Below are 15,278 nucleotides of genomic sequence, written 5' to 3'. Positions count from 1 at the left end.
TAGTCTCTGGCGCCCCTTTGTGGTAGAAGGGAATTAATGGTTTTTAATGTATAATGCCAGATTATCGTAGATTTACCAGAAGTATTAACAAAGCACGTTGGAAAAATATAATAAAGTAAGAATATATATACATATATTATCAACTCTTATGAACGCAGAGTTGACTAAAGCTGTCGAAGCAGTTTGATCAAACGAGTCAGAGTTTAAGACACTTGGTAATAATGCAGATGTTTTGGTAATAATCTTATGCTTCTAAACTAAACAATAAAATGTGTGTGTGTGTGTGTGTGTGTGTGTGTGTGTGTGTGTGTGTGTGTGTGTGTGCATCTTGGGGGCGGAGGGGGGAGGTGGGGGTCTCTACACAGCTGGAAAGTGCCGGTATAACTTGATTCCAATAAAGCAAACGATAGTTTTACCAAATTTACAAGATTATAGAGATAAAAAAATACAGATTTATAGAGCTTAGCAAAAGTGAAAGCACGCGAATCTGACGTACACTGCCGCGTTATGGGCGTAGACGTATAAGAGAATGTATAGCCACGTTATCTGTAGAAAACAATCAGAGCGCGACTGTGGGTTACTTTACATTTATTTTTCCGCCTGTGCGCGTCCTCCATCACGTTCTATACTGGGAACACGATGTTACAGTATGCAACGCTGACATGAAGCAAGGGAGGGGCTGCTGCAAACCACGCTGATAGAATGAATGTAAAGAGCCTAAAGAACACTTCCTGTTGATGCAAAAAATTGCAGCAGCAACTGTCTGACACATCTGGACTAGAGAGGGGGGGAGGCCTGGCTGTAGCGTTAGCGAACCACTGAAGGGAATGGACAACGTTTAATGCTAATCTGCAAGACGGTGAGTTTGGTGGACTTAAGATCTGGCATGGACTGGTGACCATAAATACGCTTGTAAAGTCGGCTCTTCTGTGCTCTCGCAGTGTGAATAATGAGGAGTTATTACCCGCGACCGCTAGCAACTAATTGCTAGTTAACGTTAGCTCCTAGCTAGCACTGGTCGCTACTGAGCGGTTGCTCCTAAAGCTAGTTCTGTTAGCATAAGCTAACTAGCATGATACCGCTTTCATATGACAGCCTACATAGTTTGTGCCCGTGTTCGACGTTGTTGCCTAGTTAAATCGTGTGAGGGTGTCAAGCTTTTTTAAAGCCACAGAAAACGTGTTCAGCTCGTTAGCTTACACAGGAATAAAGTCTCTTTGAAAGTTATGTATTTTTTTCTGGAATAAAGCTCGATTCTAGGGTAGCTAATGTGGCTAGTTAGCCGCTGCTTGAGCGGTGCTTGATACTTTTGGATGTCTCGGCCCGGTGAACTGAAGCAAATTTGTAACCCACCTTAATCTAACTAGAAGATACCGCAGAAGTGAGAAGCAGGGGAGATGTAAACAGAAAGCCGGTGGCTGTAAATTGTCAAGCTAGCGCTAACATTAGCTGCTCCGCAGAGTAGACCCCCCCCCCCAAATCAGTAACTATCAACGAAGCGTTTGCATTAAAGTTTGAGACACCCTGCATTGGCTCCGCAATGGAAAGACATGCATGTGCGGTTAGATAGGCGCTGCATGCTAATATTCTCCCATGCACAAACCAGGGTGACACAGGTAAAGGGAGCTCATAATAAGTTAACGCACCAAATTAGCTGTAACGGTACGATTTATTTTTAACCCTATTGTTCGTTCCCAGGGTGGCATCGGTCCCCCATTTATTTTACATATCAGATAGTAGCCTGCATCTAATTTCGTTTTCATAAGGCAGGTTTTAAACATAAAGACTAAAGAACATATCAATGTAGCAGGGCTCTTTGGAAAAGTCGGTGCCTACTAACTCATAGTGATGTTACAACTGTGAAGGGCAAAGTGCAGAGACATCATGGCGAGCTGTCAGACACATTATAAGGAATACCTGGGTTCATTGTCACCAAGCACTTGTGCTTATTGCTGTTGTCTTATATTTTCCATTTAAATGTGTTGATAATTTACAAAGAAACCACCAACTTGTGTTATTCGTTAATAACTATATCGGAAAACAGTAGTAATATCATATATATTACGAGTCATGTTAGATCAGAGTGGGACTAATACAGTTAAGAGTTGGCAATATGGTTTAAACCCGCCCAACTGTCCGCTTTTGTTTTTTGTTTTTTTTGCTTTGCTTTCTGTTTTGGAGAAGCAGCAATATTGCGTTATGAAACACAAGACAGTTAGCAGGAGAGTTAGCTGTGTACATTGTTATATGCTAAAACAGCTCTGTGTTGTAACCTGGTCATTTAGAAGATTATTGGGGCAATATAGTGACTGCCTGTAGTAATTTTGTCTGTTTCAGTTACATTACAGTGCCATGCAAATTTCAAAATAATAATAATTTCTCCACTGTGTTTTTGTCATGATTTGTGATGTTTATCTCTCAATTCTTTATATAAATGTTACTGTGTTGATGTTCTTTTATATTATAACCTAAACTCTAATATTTTCTCATGCATTTCCTTAAATTGTCTTATTAAATTGTACAGTATTTATAACAAAGTAAAATGTAGACATTCGATAACTGCTTTGCTACCATCAGTAGTTGTAACAGTGTAAGATTTGCTCCAGGTATAAATACAGTGTAGTGAAGTGATGGCTCAGCTAATTGCTGCTGGTCATTAAAAGTGCTGTTCATATGATGTAGAAAATTTGTCAGGGAATGCGTGACAACTGATCCAGAAAAGGAAAAGTCATAAAGTATTGTTGTTTGTGTGAACTGGGTTGCCCTTTAACTAAACCTGGCACAAACAGTTTGTGCAAATTTTACTGGACAAGGTTGTGTGTGGATCAATAATTGTTGTAACACTGCAATAGCGATAAAGATTATACTGCTTGAAACCCTGTTTATTCCCCCCTAAATGATGACGCCTTTGTAAGGAAAATGCATTTGTGGGTTGAGCTGCTGAGTCAAGGATGTTGGTTGCACCCATGAAAAACTTGACAGAGTGGTTTTTATCATAGACTACCTCCAGAATTTGGGAATGGAGAGGGTTGAATGGGCTTCCTGCAGTCCTGACCCGAATCCCGTTAAACAATTGTGTGATAAACCTGGGTGTGCAGTTTGCGCTAGAGTGATCAACACAGCCCCTCTAGCTCACCAATGCTGGTTTAAGCATGGGATGCCATCCGACAGCAATGTGTAATCAAGTTGGTCACCAGCATTAGGAGTGGGTGGCAGGCTGTTCTGGCTATGTATGGTTCTTCCAGGTGCTACTGAGACCCCAGTTTGTTGAATTAAGCCCCTTTTCCATTAGGATCGACTTGGCACAGTTTGCCATGGTTTCCAGGGTTTTCCATTAGGTCCAAGTACCTGGTACCAGGTAATTTTTTAGTACCTGCTTGGCCAGGTTTCCAGGGAATCCAAGCAGGTTCTAAAATGTCACGTCGTCAGACTGCACCAATTAGCTGGTCAGTAGTGTCACTAGGATGAGTCATGAGAGCGTCTAGTTGACGAAAATCAAAACCGCCATTTTTGTTTTCCGTGAGTCTGATGAAAAGCCACAGACCAAACACCAGGTATGTTCTTGCCTTGACATCCACCTTTTTTGTAACATTCCTGTCGCATATTAACTATGTCGCGGCACGCTCCTACACGTTGCCATGATAATGACCGCACGAATCAGGAGGCACTAAATTATAATGGAAAACCAGTTGATCTGAGAGGAGTCGAGTCCATCCAAGTAGGTACTAATTTAAAATGGGCTTTAATGAATTGTAGAACTGCCAATAACTCTCATTTCTTCATATTTTAATAATCCAATCTAATAAACAACACCAAACAAGAGTCAATTACAGAATAAGCTGTTTGGCACTGGCAGAGAAGATTTGCCAAGTTTTTCATGGATGCAACGCCTATACTTATCTCTGCTGCTCAACCCAAAAATTCATTTTCTATAGGAACATGGCACCATTTAAGAGGAAATAAGCAAACTTTCCAAAATTACAAGATGTATTACTGTATTGTTACAGTAAAGAATTAATCGACTAAACACAAATATCCTTACCTTTTGTGCTAAGGTTAGTTACTCCTAACTAAATTCTTCAGCTGCTGCTTGTAGTGAATGCATATGATGAAAAAGGAACGATAACATTAACCTCCTCGTATGTTATCTAGAATCTTATCTTTGGGGAGCACACTGTCACCAACAAGTCATGTGAATGCTTACATTGCTGTATGATTGTGTTAGTCAATTGTTCCTCATTAGTGGTTTATGAATGTAAGTACTTTGTGTGTGTGGGGGGGAGTGTAGTAAGATTATAGATATGGATGGTTTCTACTATAAAGTTTTCCACTGTGTTCATCTCATAAGCATGTGAGTAGGCAGAAACGAAGGATGAGCATTTTCTTGAATTCCACTTATGTACTGCAAACAAATTTAATAAGCGAAGACACCCAAAGGCTAAGCATCCAATATTTAGCTCTGCTTTCTGATATTTTACTAAGCCTTAACGTTTTTCAGAATGTGCCTTATTTTCACTCCTAAGAGTCTCACATCGTACCCTCCCCTAGGTGTATCACAATCTAGTTTACTTTTGTGTGTGTGTATGTATATATATATATATATATATATATATATATATATATATATATATATATATATATATATATATTATTATTTTTTTTTTTTTTTAAATCTCATTAAAAATGCTCCCCGAGCCTTTTGCTTGTGAGGCACTTCTGTCCTGATGTTGAAGAAAGCATACAGTGTTTGCCTGCTGACTTAGACTTTCAGTGAAATGGCAGCATTTTAGAATCCAAACTTTGTGTGACATCTTTCCATCACTGTTACGCTGATGTTTTGGTTATGTAAAATATCCCTTTCTTTTTTACCTGCCTACATGAAGCAGCTGTATCAGATTGGTCTATTACCAGACAAGGAACTTGAGCCACAGATGTAATTTTTGAGCTGAGTTTAAACATTTTCAGCTTTCCCATGTGAGCCAAGCATGTGACCCTCACTCAGCATGTGCATCTCAACTACTGAGCATGCATTCTTTGGCTGCCCTTCCACTTGGCTCCTTCTCACATGCATGCTGTTGGCAGCCATTGCTAGAATCTTTTTTTTTTTTTTTTTTTTTGCGCATGTGTATGAAGATGTTGTATTTGAATGCTGCCTATGGAGGAAGTGAAACTAATGCATGTCTGCTTTAGGGTTCTTTATGTTTTGTTACCACTTCTCCTTTCCTAAACCAGGATCACGACATATGGTTTGTTGGACAGGTGTCTTGGCACGCTTTGGCAACTAGATAAAGTGTTCCCAAAGTGCTGACAGGGACTAAATGCACAGAAGATCATGCTGAATTGCCAGCAAGGGGGCAGGAGGGATGGAGGAGGTGCAGAGGGATAGATTATTTAAGGGCAGATGGAGTTGAGAGGGAGGAAGTCTATTCTGGAGAACTGACACACCAGTTAAGGTTTGCAAGATAAATGTATTCGCTTTTACAAACAGAAGTGTTCCCAGTGTTGTTTAACTAGTTTGTCTAGGAAGGCAGGATTTCCATTTGTTGATACTTTTTAATCCACCTTAAATCAATATATTATTGTTGAAGCTTAGTGTGCCAGTTGTCAACATTGGCCCCTCCACTTTGATGGGGGCATGAAAGTGAAACCCTGAAAGTTGCAACTTTTAGGTTGTAAACCTTTTAATTTAGCTATTGGAGGTATGCTCATCAAGAAAGAACAGCTCAAACAGCAAATTTAAAAGACGGTGTACTTCCTCATGCTCATGTTAGGTATGAAAAAAGGTTTTTCTTTTTAAGAACGGTTATCTTGCGCTCATCTTCCAGGCAGAACCAGATTTTCTTCTTTCTCTGCCAAACAAGGTATACACATATCTTTATGGCACGACTAACTGCCTGATATAGCAGTTAGTCGTGCCTCACAGGGAGCACATGCCGTGCACAATGCAGTCAGTGTATGCGGGACACAGGAACATAATCTCTCTATCACTTTCATTTCTTAGAGTTACTTTACTTTCAACTCCCTCTTTACTAGCAGCAGCGAGTAAGTAGTAAATGTAAGGAAGTTTAAAGACATTAAACTATAGGATAAAGCATGGGAAACTGAAATTCTCTATTCAATAATAATTACACTTTATTAACTTTACATGTTGCCTTCCAAGAAAATTACCAAGATATCCAGCACTCCTACTTTACACTACTATGGACTATACAGTACTTGAGCAGCTCCCTAGAAGTAAATGTAGACATTATTGCCTAATTGTCCACCAGACTCTGGTAGGCAACTTTGGTCAAAAATGGAAGCAGTTTTGAACAAAATGTTTTTAAATTAACGTCAACCAGTTTTCGAGATTCAAAATTCATAGCTGATTCAGCAAGTTGCCCATTTCCTAAGGTATTTCCACTATTGTGTTTGAGTGTTGTTATGATGTTGTTTTCTTGAAAAACTGTCTCTGGTCTGTGTTTGACTTTACTTTCAATATATACCTCTCCTTGTTTCACCAGAGCACATTTTTCCAGAAAGTGTGATGTTGTATTTACTGTCAGGCCTTAGTTTGCAAGGGCTGTTACCTAGCTTGCTTCCCATGCAGGTCAAGTGCATTGTGTCGCTTTATAACTGTAAATGCATGTCAGCAGAGCAGCAAGTCTGGACAAACTGGCAGCCGTTTGAGCTCACTTGTAGCCGTTTGTACTTACAGTGAAATGACTTTTTTTCAAATGACTTGAAGCTCTTCTCTGAGGTTTTTACGTAATTATTTTCTGAAGATTTTAGAGAGCTTTTGAGATCTTCCCATGATAATGCTACATTCTTCAGAGCTGAAAGAATGAAATCAGATTCCACATTGTTCATTTTCAAAGCACCTACCATCCAGACATTACTTCAAAAACATGGTTTCATCTCATTGTCTTCTTTTGACCATATCTGTTGAAATGAATTGTTTGTTTGGTGGTTTATCTGCAACTGAGCAGTACAGTTGCAAGTGCTCTGGCCAGGACTAACTTCCCTTCATCATAATTACTGACATTTGGGATCTTTTTGGTGTCTGTCCATCTGGGTTTTAGATATACATTTACAGTAGGCTCAGGTGTTGTCAACAACTGTAGTCTCTTATCTTCTCTCTGCTTCACATGTCCTACTGCACTAATGTCCAAGAAATTGATAGAACGTTCTTAGAGGAGACGTTCCCAAATTGAAACTAAAGCGAGTTGATGTGTCATCCACAGCACAGACTGGGAAAACCTGACAGAGGATTATCTAACAGTCACATCAGAAGAAATAAATGGTAAATGGACTGGTTCTTATATAGCACTTTTCTACTCAAACACTCAAAACACTCCATAAAACATGCCTCATTCATCCAGAGTTTCTTTCTACACCTAAGTGTGTTCAATCTAAAATTCACAACCATTCACACTACACTGAACAACTTGGAGAGCAACTTGGGGTTCGTATCTTGCCCAAGGATACTTTAGCCAGCAGGCTGGATTATTCAGGTTTTGAACCACCGACTTTCCGATTAGTAGGTAACCTGCTTTACCTCGTGATCCACAGCCAACCCAAAGCCATGGCTGAGAATCTAATAATTGCCTCGTTGCTGTAATTTATTGCAGGGGCACTGTTTTGGCAAAAATTTAAGTGAGCTACGTGGTTCAACCAAGCATCTTTTTTCACATTGTATTAAGCACTCAGTTTGTGCTGCTTTTAAACAGCATGTGTGTGCACATACAGGTTGAGAAATGGCTATTAAGAAATGGCTTTGGTAAGGTACCGAAGTTAAAATTTGACATGTCACAATCAGTCCAGCAACTGGCAGTGACAGTTGCATTCCTAGACAACCGTGTGTGTGTACATGCAGTGCAACCAAAAACCAACTGGTAGTCAATTCATCCAGTTGCCTGTAGCAGATATATTAGTCTATATATTAGTATTATATTATATTATATATTAATCACCCTAATGCATATGTAATTAACACAATTATTATTCACATATTCATGTTGGCGGTTAATGCCAATGAGAAAAGCATAAAATCTTGAATGTTGGAAGGTTGTTAGGGTAAAGAGTGAACTTGAAAGAAATTGGAATCTATCCATCCATTTTCTCCTGCTTGTCTGATAGTGGAGTTCATTTTTTGTCAAATTTTAAAAATGCTTTGAGGAGCAGTTTAAACCTACTTAACATTATAGTGTTAATGAAGGTATGATTTAGTGCAGGGCTTGAATGACATGGCATTAGTTTCTGCACAAAGCTGAGTGTATACATGGCCCAGTGCTTTTTTGTACCTTGAAGCTATTAAAATGTTGCAGTTTAATATGACAACATCTGATATTTTGTCTTTTTTCTTCTCCCATCAGGCTGTCAACAAACTGGAGAAACGTATACAAGAAATGGACGACGGCAGCTACATCGAGTTTGATGTGCCGGAGTTCAGCAACACTGTTCTGACCCAACTCAATGAGTTGCGGCTGCAAGGGAAGCTGTGCGACATCATTGTTCACGTTCAGGGCCAGCCCTTTCGAGCCCACAAGGCCGTGCTGGCAGCTAGTTCACCCTACTTCCGTGACCACTCAGCTTTGAGCACCATGAGTGGCCTTTCCATTTCAGTCATCAAAAGCCCTGAGGTGTTTGAACAGCTTCTTGCTTTCTGCTACACAGGTCACATGTCCCTGCAGCTCAAAGATATTATCAGTTTTCTCACCGCTGCCAGCTTTCTGCAAATGCAGGCAATCATTGACAAGTGCACCCAAATCCTGGAGAGCCTCCATTCCAAGATCAGCCTCCCAGTTAGTGTCAGCAGCCCAGAGAAAGACAGCTTGCAGACTAGCCGCAACGGGGTCAATGACAGCAACCTCTTCATAAATCCCACCCAGATCTCCCCCCCTTACTACTCCCGACAGACTCAGGCAGGGAATGAAGTGCGCTTGGAGCTGGGAGGAAAAAGCCTGGGCCGGGTGAGACAGCAGCAAGAGGAAGGCCACTCGGATCGTGGCAGTAGTGATAGTGTGTCAGAGCACGATGCGCCCGTGGAGGGAGAAACAGAGCAAGTGGAACTGATTGGCAAAGATGGGCAAGTAACAGATGTGCATGTGAAGATAGAAAAGACCGATAGGCCCACTTATTCAGACAGTTCCTCAGCTGGTGATGATGGCTATCACACAGAGTTGGTGGATGGAGACCAGGTAGTGGCTGTCACTGTGGGCTCTTATGGTCCTGTAATCCAGCCTGCTTCCTATTCTTACTCAGGGCTGTCCTCCCCGTGCTTTGTCAACCTCAGCAACACCAGTCCTTCCCGCTCCATTCTCAGTGGCTTCAGAGGTGGCCGAGCCAGGGCAAAGCGCCCGTTGGCTATCCCCACAGGGGTGCTGAGTCATATTAAACCAGGCTCAGACGATGGCGAATCAACTGTGGGACCCACAGGGTTGGAGAACGATGTGCGAGAACGTAGCCTACGGAGCCAGTGGTACCCTTACAATGAGAGACTCATTTGCATCTACTGTGGAAAGACCTTCAATCAGAAAGGGAGCCTGGACCGCCACATGCGCCTGCACATGGGAATCACCCCATTTGTTTGTAAATTCTGTGGCAAGAAGTACACAAGGAAAGACCAGCTGGAGTACCACATCCGTGGCCACACGGACAACAAGCCCTTTCACTGTCAGATCTGTGGGAAATGCTTCCCATTTCAGGGCACCCTTAACCAGCACCTGAGGAAGAAGCACCTGGGAGCATCAGAGGGCAGCAATCACATGGACTCTCCAGAGAGGATGGAGGGAAGCTCAGGTCAGAAGGACCAAGAAGATACGTCTGAGGGGATGGCCTTTGAGGCACAATATGCAGAAGAGGCACCAGCCAATGAAATGGAGGAGAGTTCAAAGTGCAGTCCAGAGGAGGCTCAAGCATCAAGATGTGATTTTTAGGTCCTGCTTCAGGTTAAGGAAGCTTTAAGAAATGTTTATTTCAGCGCAATTTAAAGGACTCTCCTCTTTTTGAATCAGCTCCCGCTACTATGGACCTTTCTTTCATCGAGGGTTTCTGTCAGTTTTGTGAAAGTTAGATGCTAAATACAGAGAGAAAATGGGTGCTTTATAGAAATCGGATTCTTTCAAGTAAAGGGAGTAACGACTTACTATTTTTAAGGTGGTCCCAATAATCAAGACCCCCGGATTGATTTCTCTTTTTATCTTTCCATGTTTTTTAAAACATATTTACAGAGTTATATAGGCATGTTGCAATAATTGATAATGTGAAAGCTCTGGTAAGATGCTTGTCATATCACCTTTTTACCTAACCTGTTTTTGCACATGTGGCCACAGGAGGCCACTTACACACAAGGAATGATTTTTCTGCCAGTGCAAAGCTTCGTGTGACATATCCGTTCAATACCTCATGATGCAACTACATACTCATAATAGACAGTATTTTAACTTAAATGAAACTCACCAGGTTCTACCTCATAGCCAAGAACCTACCAGGCACAGATGTGTTCAACGTTTAAAATCCGTTCTAGGTTTTTTGTACAGTATCTTATTGCCAAACCCTGTAAAGAATATTCTTTCAACACAAAGCCTTGATACTTAGGGGAAATATTCCTTGCTGATTGTATGGATTAGGGACAAAGTCCTTGTCAAATGTTTCATGGTTAGCCAGGATAACATGATTAAGAAGGTGCTATGTTATGAGTAGAAAGCTTGCTGGCCTACTTGTGTGCTATTGGGCAAATATGGAGAGCAGAGTAAGAGACATTTCTCTGTTATTTTTCAAGATAAAATTTTTTTTCTTCAAAACACTTCAGGATTTTATCTCTCATCACTACTGGAGATCTCACTCTGTCAGCCTAGGCGTGGTTTTAGATGCTGCCATCCATGTAATGGATGAATCTCATCCATACAGTGAAGTAATTTGTATTCCTCTATATCCCCTGTATGAGGTTTATTCAGAACTATTGTATATGTTTTTGTTTTTTCCTGGGGTTCCAGTTTGATACTCAGTGTCTAACAGAGGCAGGGAGTACTCATTGTAAACTCAGCACACCAGGAACAGCTCTGGATGTGTTCACCTAAATCACTATAATATACTAGTCTGAACAATATGCAAGCAGAAAGAACAAAGGAATCTCAGCCATTGTGACATGGTTTTTCTTCCATTATTTGAAAGAGCTATGGGTTTGTTTTCCATTGTGTCCTCTACAATTGGACAGTTAATCTGTGATATTCATTTTCTGCATTGTTCAGGGTCAGGTGCAGACTTGTAACACGTTTTCCTCATTTTGTCAAGCCCACTTTATGGTATTGTCAAGGTTAAGAGGTAAATGTTTTAAGAGGTAGCTGATGATCCAAAGTATCGATGCACTTTGCAGAGTTAGCAGTTTGGGTGAGTGCTGTCCCAGTAATAAAATGTGCTAATCTGTCTTAATTGTGATGATTTTTACTCTGAGTAAAAATGTCTTGAGCTTTGATGAGACTCTGCAATCACATAAATACTTTTGGCTACAAGTCACATATATGGTAACATTGCATTTTATCTATACTATTTGAATTACGGGGATGGGGTGTTGTGGGAATATAGAGATTTATTTCCATTGTGATTTAAAAATTCATATTCACATTTAAAAGGCACTTAAAAGGCCTGGTTGATGATTAGAATTTGCTAATTTAAAGCTCAGCTGGGTGGTTCCTTTTGTGCTATTTTTGCTTTCTTACTCGCCATCCAGCTGGTTAATGCCTTTATTTTTGAAGAGCACCTGCTTTATGCTTTTATTTTGTCCCAACTGGTCCATGCTGAATTTGTGTCAATGAATTGAGAATTGATTGACAATTTTATAGTTTTCATATTATTTCCTACGTTGTGTGCATTTGGTGGGAGAATCTTGTGTTTTGTTGCTTATGTCAGATTTTATATTAAGAGTGCAGTCCTTTTTATTCCTTTGAATGTGCATTCGTCGTCTTTACTCATCGACAAACCAAAATTTGGATAATTTTGCAAAATCGGTATAGCTAGCTTTTCATTGTCTTTAGTGTACGAATTTATCACAAACACTCTTAATCATCATCACCAATGTCTGTCTGTCAGCATATACAGTACTTTTTTAGATTAATGTTTTCCAAGTCAAGTATATTTTTGTCAGCGGGCGATGTGCGCAGGGTTGCCAGCTGATCTGACCTCAACAAAATCAGTTTCTGATTCATGTTAACCTCACTACGATAATTCTTGCCCTTTATTTGAAGACAAAAAAAACAACAAGCATTTCTTCTTGGAATATTATCAGCAAGGTTTTGTGAATAGGGTACAAACTGCTAAAATATTTTTGTGCCAAAAGACAACACCAAAGACTAATAGGGGATGATTTTTTTTTTTCTGGTAAATTTTGGCTGGATTGTGTAATTGAATGCTCGTTAGGAAGAATAGGTTCTTAATTTAATGTAAGACTAATTCATTGCAATTTGCAAAAGAATGTATGTTTCCCAGTTTATAACAATCACTTGTGTAGAAAATAAATAAATGAACAAGCAGAAATTAAGTAGCAGAGTCATAAATAACATAACAATACTAAGCCATAAAAACAAGGTATAAAAGTTGTGCAGTAGGTAATGTAATTGTTTAAAGCCAGTGTAAAAAAGAGAGACTGCTTCACAACAAGTGGCATCTTAAACTTAGTGCCTTGCCACAAGCTTTATGTTTTAGATTCTGGCACTTGGATTTTTGTGCCTCTTTACTTTTGGAATGGAATAAATGGAGAGATTATGATGAAATATGGCTGCATCTTTTATTGTGAAGTGGAGCCAAGAATGAATAGAAATTAAGTCATGTCATTCTTGTCTATTTTGTACTAGTCTACTTAAGCTCTGCCCCTAATTTTCACTTGCTATCACTGGATTTTTATTTTATTTTATTAATCTGTGACATGATGGGCAACTGATTTTAAAGTGTAACTGATTTTGTAGCATTTGATTACAATCAGATGAGGCAAACTTGTTCCCTGCAAGCCGCTGCCCCATAGTCAGAGGCTATACTAAATCCCCTCCTCTTTAACGACCGAGGACAATCTAATCAATGTACTGTAGTTTATGCATTTAAGTAGAGACAGGAGATGCATGAGAACAGACAGGATATTTAGCTGATAGTAAACTGAGTATTTGTGCAGAAAAATATCTTACCTACATATACTGTAGCTGAATTGCACGCTGCTCAGCCAAAAAATTGTGTACAATTGCCAATTTTTTAAAAACTTTTTTTTCCTGTCATTGATTGTGCACTTACTTTTTGTTGTTGTTTTTTGGTTAAAAGTACATACCAGTTCTATCCGATGAGTCTCCTTTATCTCTGTAGTTACCTGTTAGGGACTCAGTTATCTTAAAGGCCTCAATCACTTCTGTAAGGACCTCTCCCCTCGAATGGTGCTTTGAAATTCAGTTTTCTGTCCTCAGCAAGCAAGTCCATGTTTTTGTTGTAGGTGAACAGGGGCGTAATTGTTTAAATGTTATTCATGTATCATAGTTATGTACGTGGCAGTACACACCTACAAAAACCAACTAAACTTGATAGACACTCGAATGGACCCTCTTCGTCAGCTTGTAGTTCCACCTCGCTGAGAGCGACAGGATATGCATTTTGGGCCACAAGTATTCAAAAAGAAGTGTTTACAAGGCTGTCAGACTACTTTGTGTTTTTTTTTTTCTTTGTTTTTTTGATAATTTTTTTTTTTGCAAACTTGCAACTCGTCCTGTTCCTTTTGTAAGAAACTCACTTCAGGTAGTTTACAAACACTGATACAGGCTTAGAAAAGAAATCGTAAGTCTTCCATAGCTTTTCTGTCAGTTTCTGTCCACTGTGTATTTTTTTTTTTTTTTTGAAAAAAGAGAAGCAATAACCTTTTTGAAAGTGAAAGTGGTGTATTGGGATCATCAAACCTTTTGAAATATTGGCCTGTCATGTATCAAACAAACTGAAAGTCAGGGAGCTGTTGAATTGAAGTAGGACCAGGACAATTTGATATCGATTTATTTTTTATATATTTTCTGAAACTCTGGACAGGTTGACTTCTTGTTTTTAGAAAAAAAAATATGAAAGTGAAAACGCGGTTGAAATGCTCAATTGAAAATCCAGTGGTAGTTGGTAAACTGCAACACGAGAACTGAGTGCGTGATTCAGTCATCAAACTCAGTGGCACTGTTCAGAGTTGCACCTCCAGCTGAGTGAAATAATGAAAGGGATTTTGGGCTATATAGCCACTGTTTGGGACCGGGCTCTCTGTTGCTATGTTGAAGTTCAGTGGTCTCCTTTTGCTCCTCAGGCTCCGAGACAGTAGGTGCAGTTGTTCAGGATCAGAGGGGACGTTTTCAGTCTACCTGTTGTTCCTTTTCGTTTTTGAATCCCCCCTAACTCTGCACTAGTATGTCTCTGGTTCGTGTGCATTTGGTGACAAGGCAAAAAACAACATTAAAAAAAAAAAGTAGAACTCAGGGTATATAGCATTAAAAGTGGTCTCACTGGACATACGTTCTACCATATGTCCATAGTATAATTGTGCACTTCTCTTCAGGTGGGGAAACAAGTCCTCAGTCAGTTGTTCCCAAACATTCTGCCTCAAGGTCTCAATGAGCCCATATTTTCCACAGAGCTGAAGCATGAGGTGCATTTGAGCCCACGAACTGAACCATGATAGCAGAAATGCCTCCGCTCCTGTTTTGTCCACTCTACACACAACCTCACAACCCAACTGTGAACCTCAGAACTCTACTGTTTTGTACAACTATGAAGTAAATGAAGCTAGCTAGAGCTGATGTTGTATCTATTGCCATTTATGAATTTATTTTATAGCATGAAATAAAATATATTTATTCAAATTATATATTTTACTCATAATCATTCAGTGCTGCTTCATTTTGGTTCTTAAGCTTGTAAATTGCTTTTTTATTATATAAAAAATGTCAATAGAATAATGCGTTTGTAAAATAAAGACGCTGATTTGGCTCTGCTTTGTCTTTTTTTGTTTTGTTTCTCTTAACTGAACTGATCTATCAGTTATTTAATATTAACGTTTTTCTTAGAAAACGGGGAAAAGGAGAACTCTACTCACCCACCCTTTCTTTATTTATTATGTTGAACAATGTTAAAATGCACTGCAGTGATTCTTTGTTACGCATGTGCAACTTTTACCCTCAAGAGGGAGCTAGAGAATAATATAATATCAGTTATGTCAGTATCAAAAGGTTACTGATTAGTTTGGAGAGTCGTAGAAAGGAGAGTGTGTCAGATTCTTTGTCACTGAAAACAGGGAA

The 15,278-nt window shown here is 39.6% G+C and overlaps 1 protein-coding gene across 2 annotated transcripts; it reads left to right on the top strand.

The window, feature by feature from the left end:
* Positions 1 to 543: 543 nt before the first annotated feature.
* zbtb34 (zinc finger and BTB domain containing 34) lies at positions 544 to 14,974 on the top strand. 2 transcript variants are annotated; one of them, XM_085474849.1, is made up of 3 exons: positions 544 to 859; positions 7,224 to 7,282; positions 8,355 to 14,974. In XM_085474849.1, the coding sequence occupies exons 2-3, from the start codon at positions 7,280 to 7,282 to the stop codon at positions 9,915 to 9,917; spliced, it is 1,566 nt and encodes a 521-aa protein (XP_085330975.1). In that variant the 5' UTR covers positions 544 to 859; positions 7,224 to 7,279; the 3' UTR covers positions 9,918 to 14,974. The 2 variants fall into 2 exon arrangements, with proteins under 2 accessions (XP_085330975.1, XP_085330974.1); XM_085474848.1 differs by lacking the exon at positions 7,224 to 7,282.
* The last annotated feature ends 304 nt before the right edge of the window (positions 14,975 to 15,278 follow it).

Source organism: Copadichromis virginalis, linkage group LG12 (assembly GCF_057382275.1).
Source record: "Copadichromis virginalis isolate Kocher_CV1m ecotype Utaka linkage group LG12, C_Virginalis_male_GT1.1, whole genome shotgun sequence".
NCBI lineage: Eukaryota > Metazoa > Chordata > Actinopteri > Cichliformes > Cichlidae > Copadichromis > Copadichromis virginalis.
Note: the sequence above shows the minus strand (reverse complement) of the source record. Positions and strands in the feature narration are given on the sequence as shown.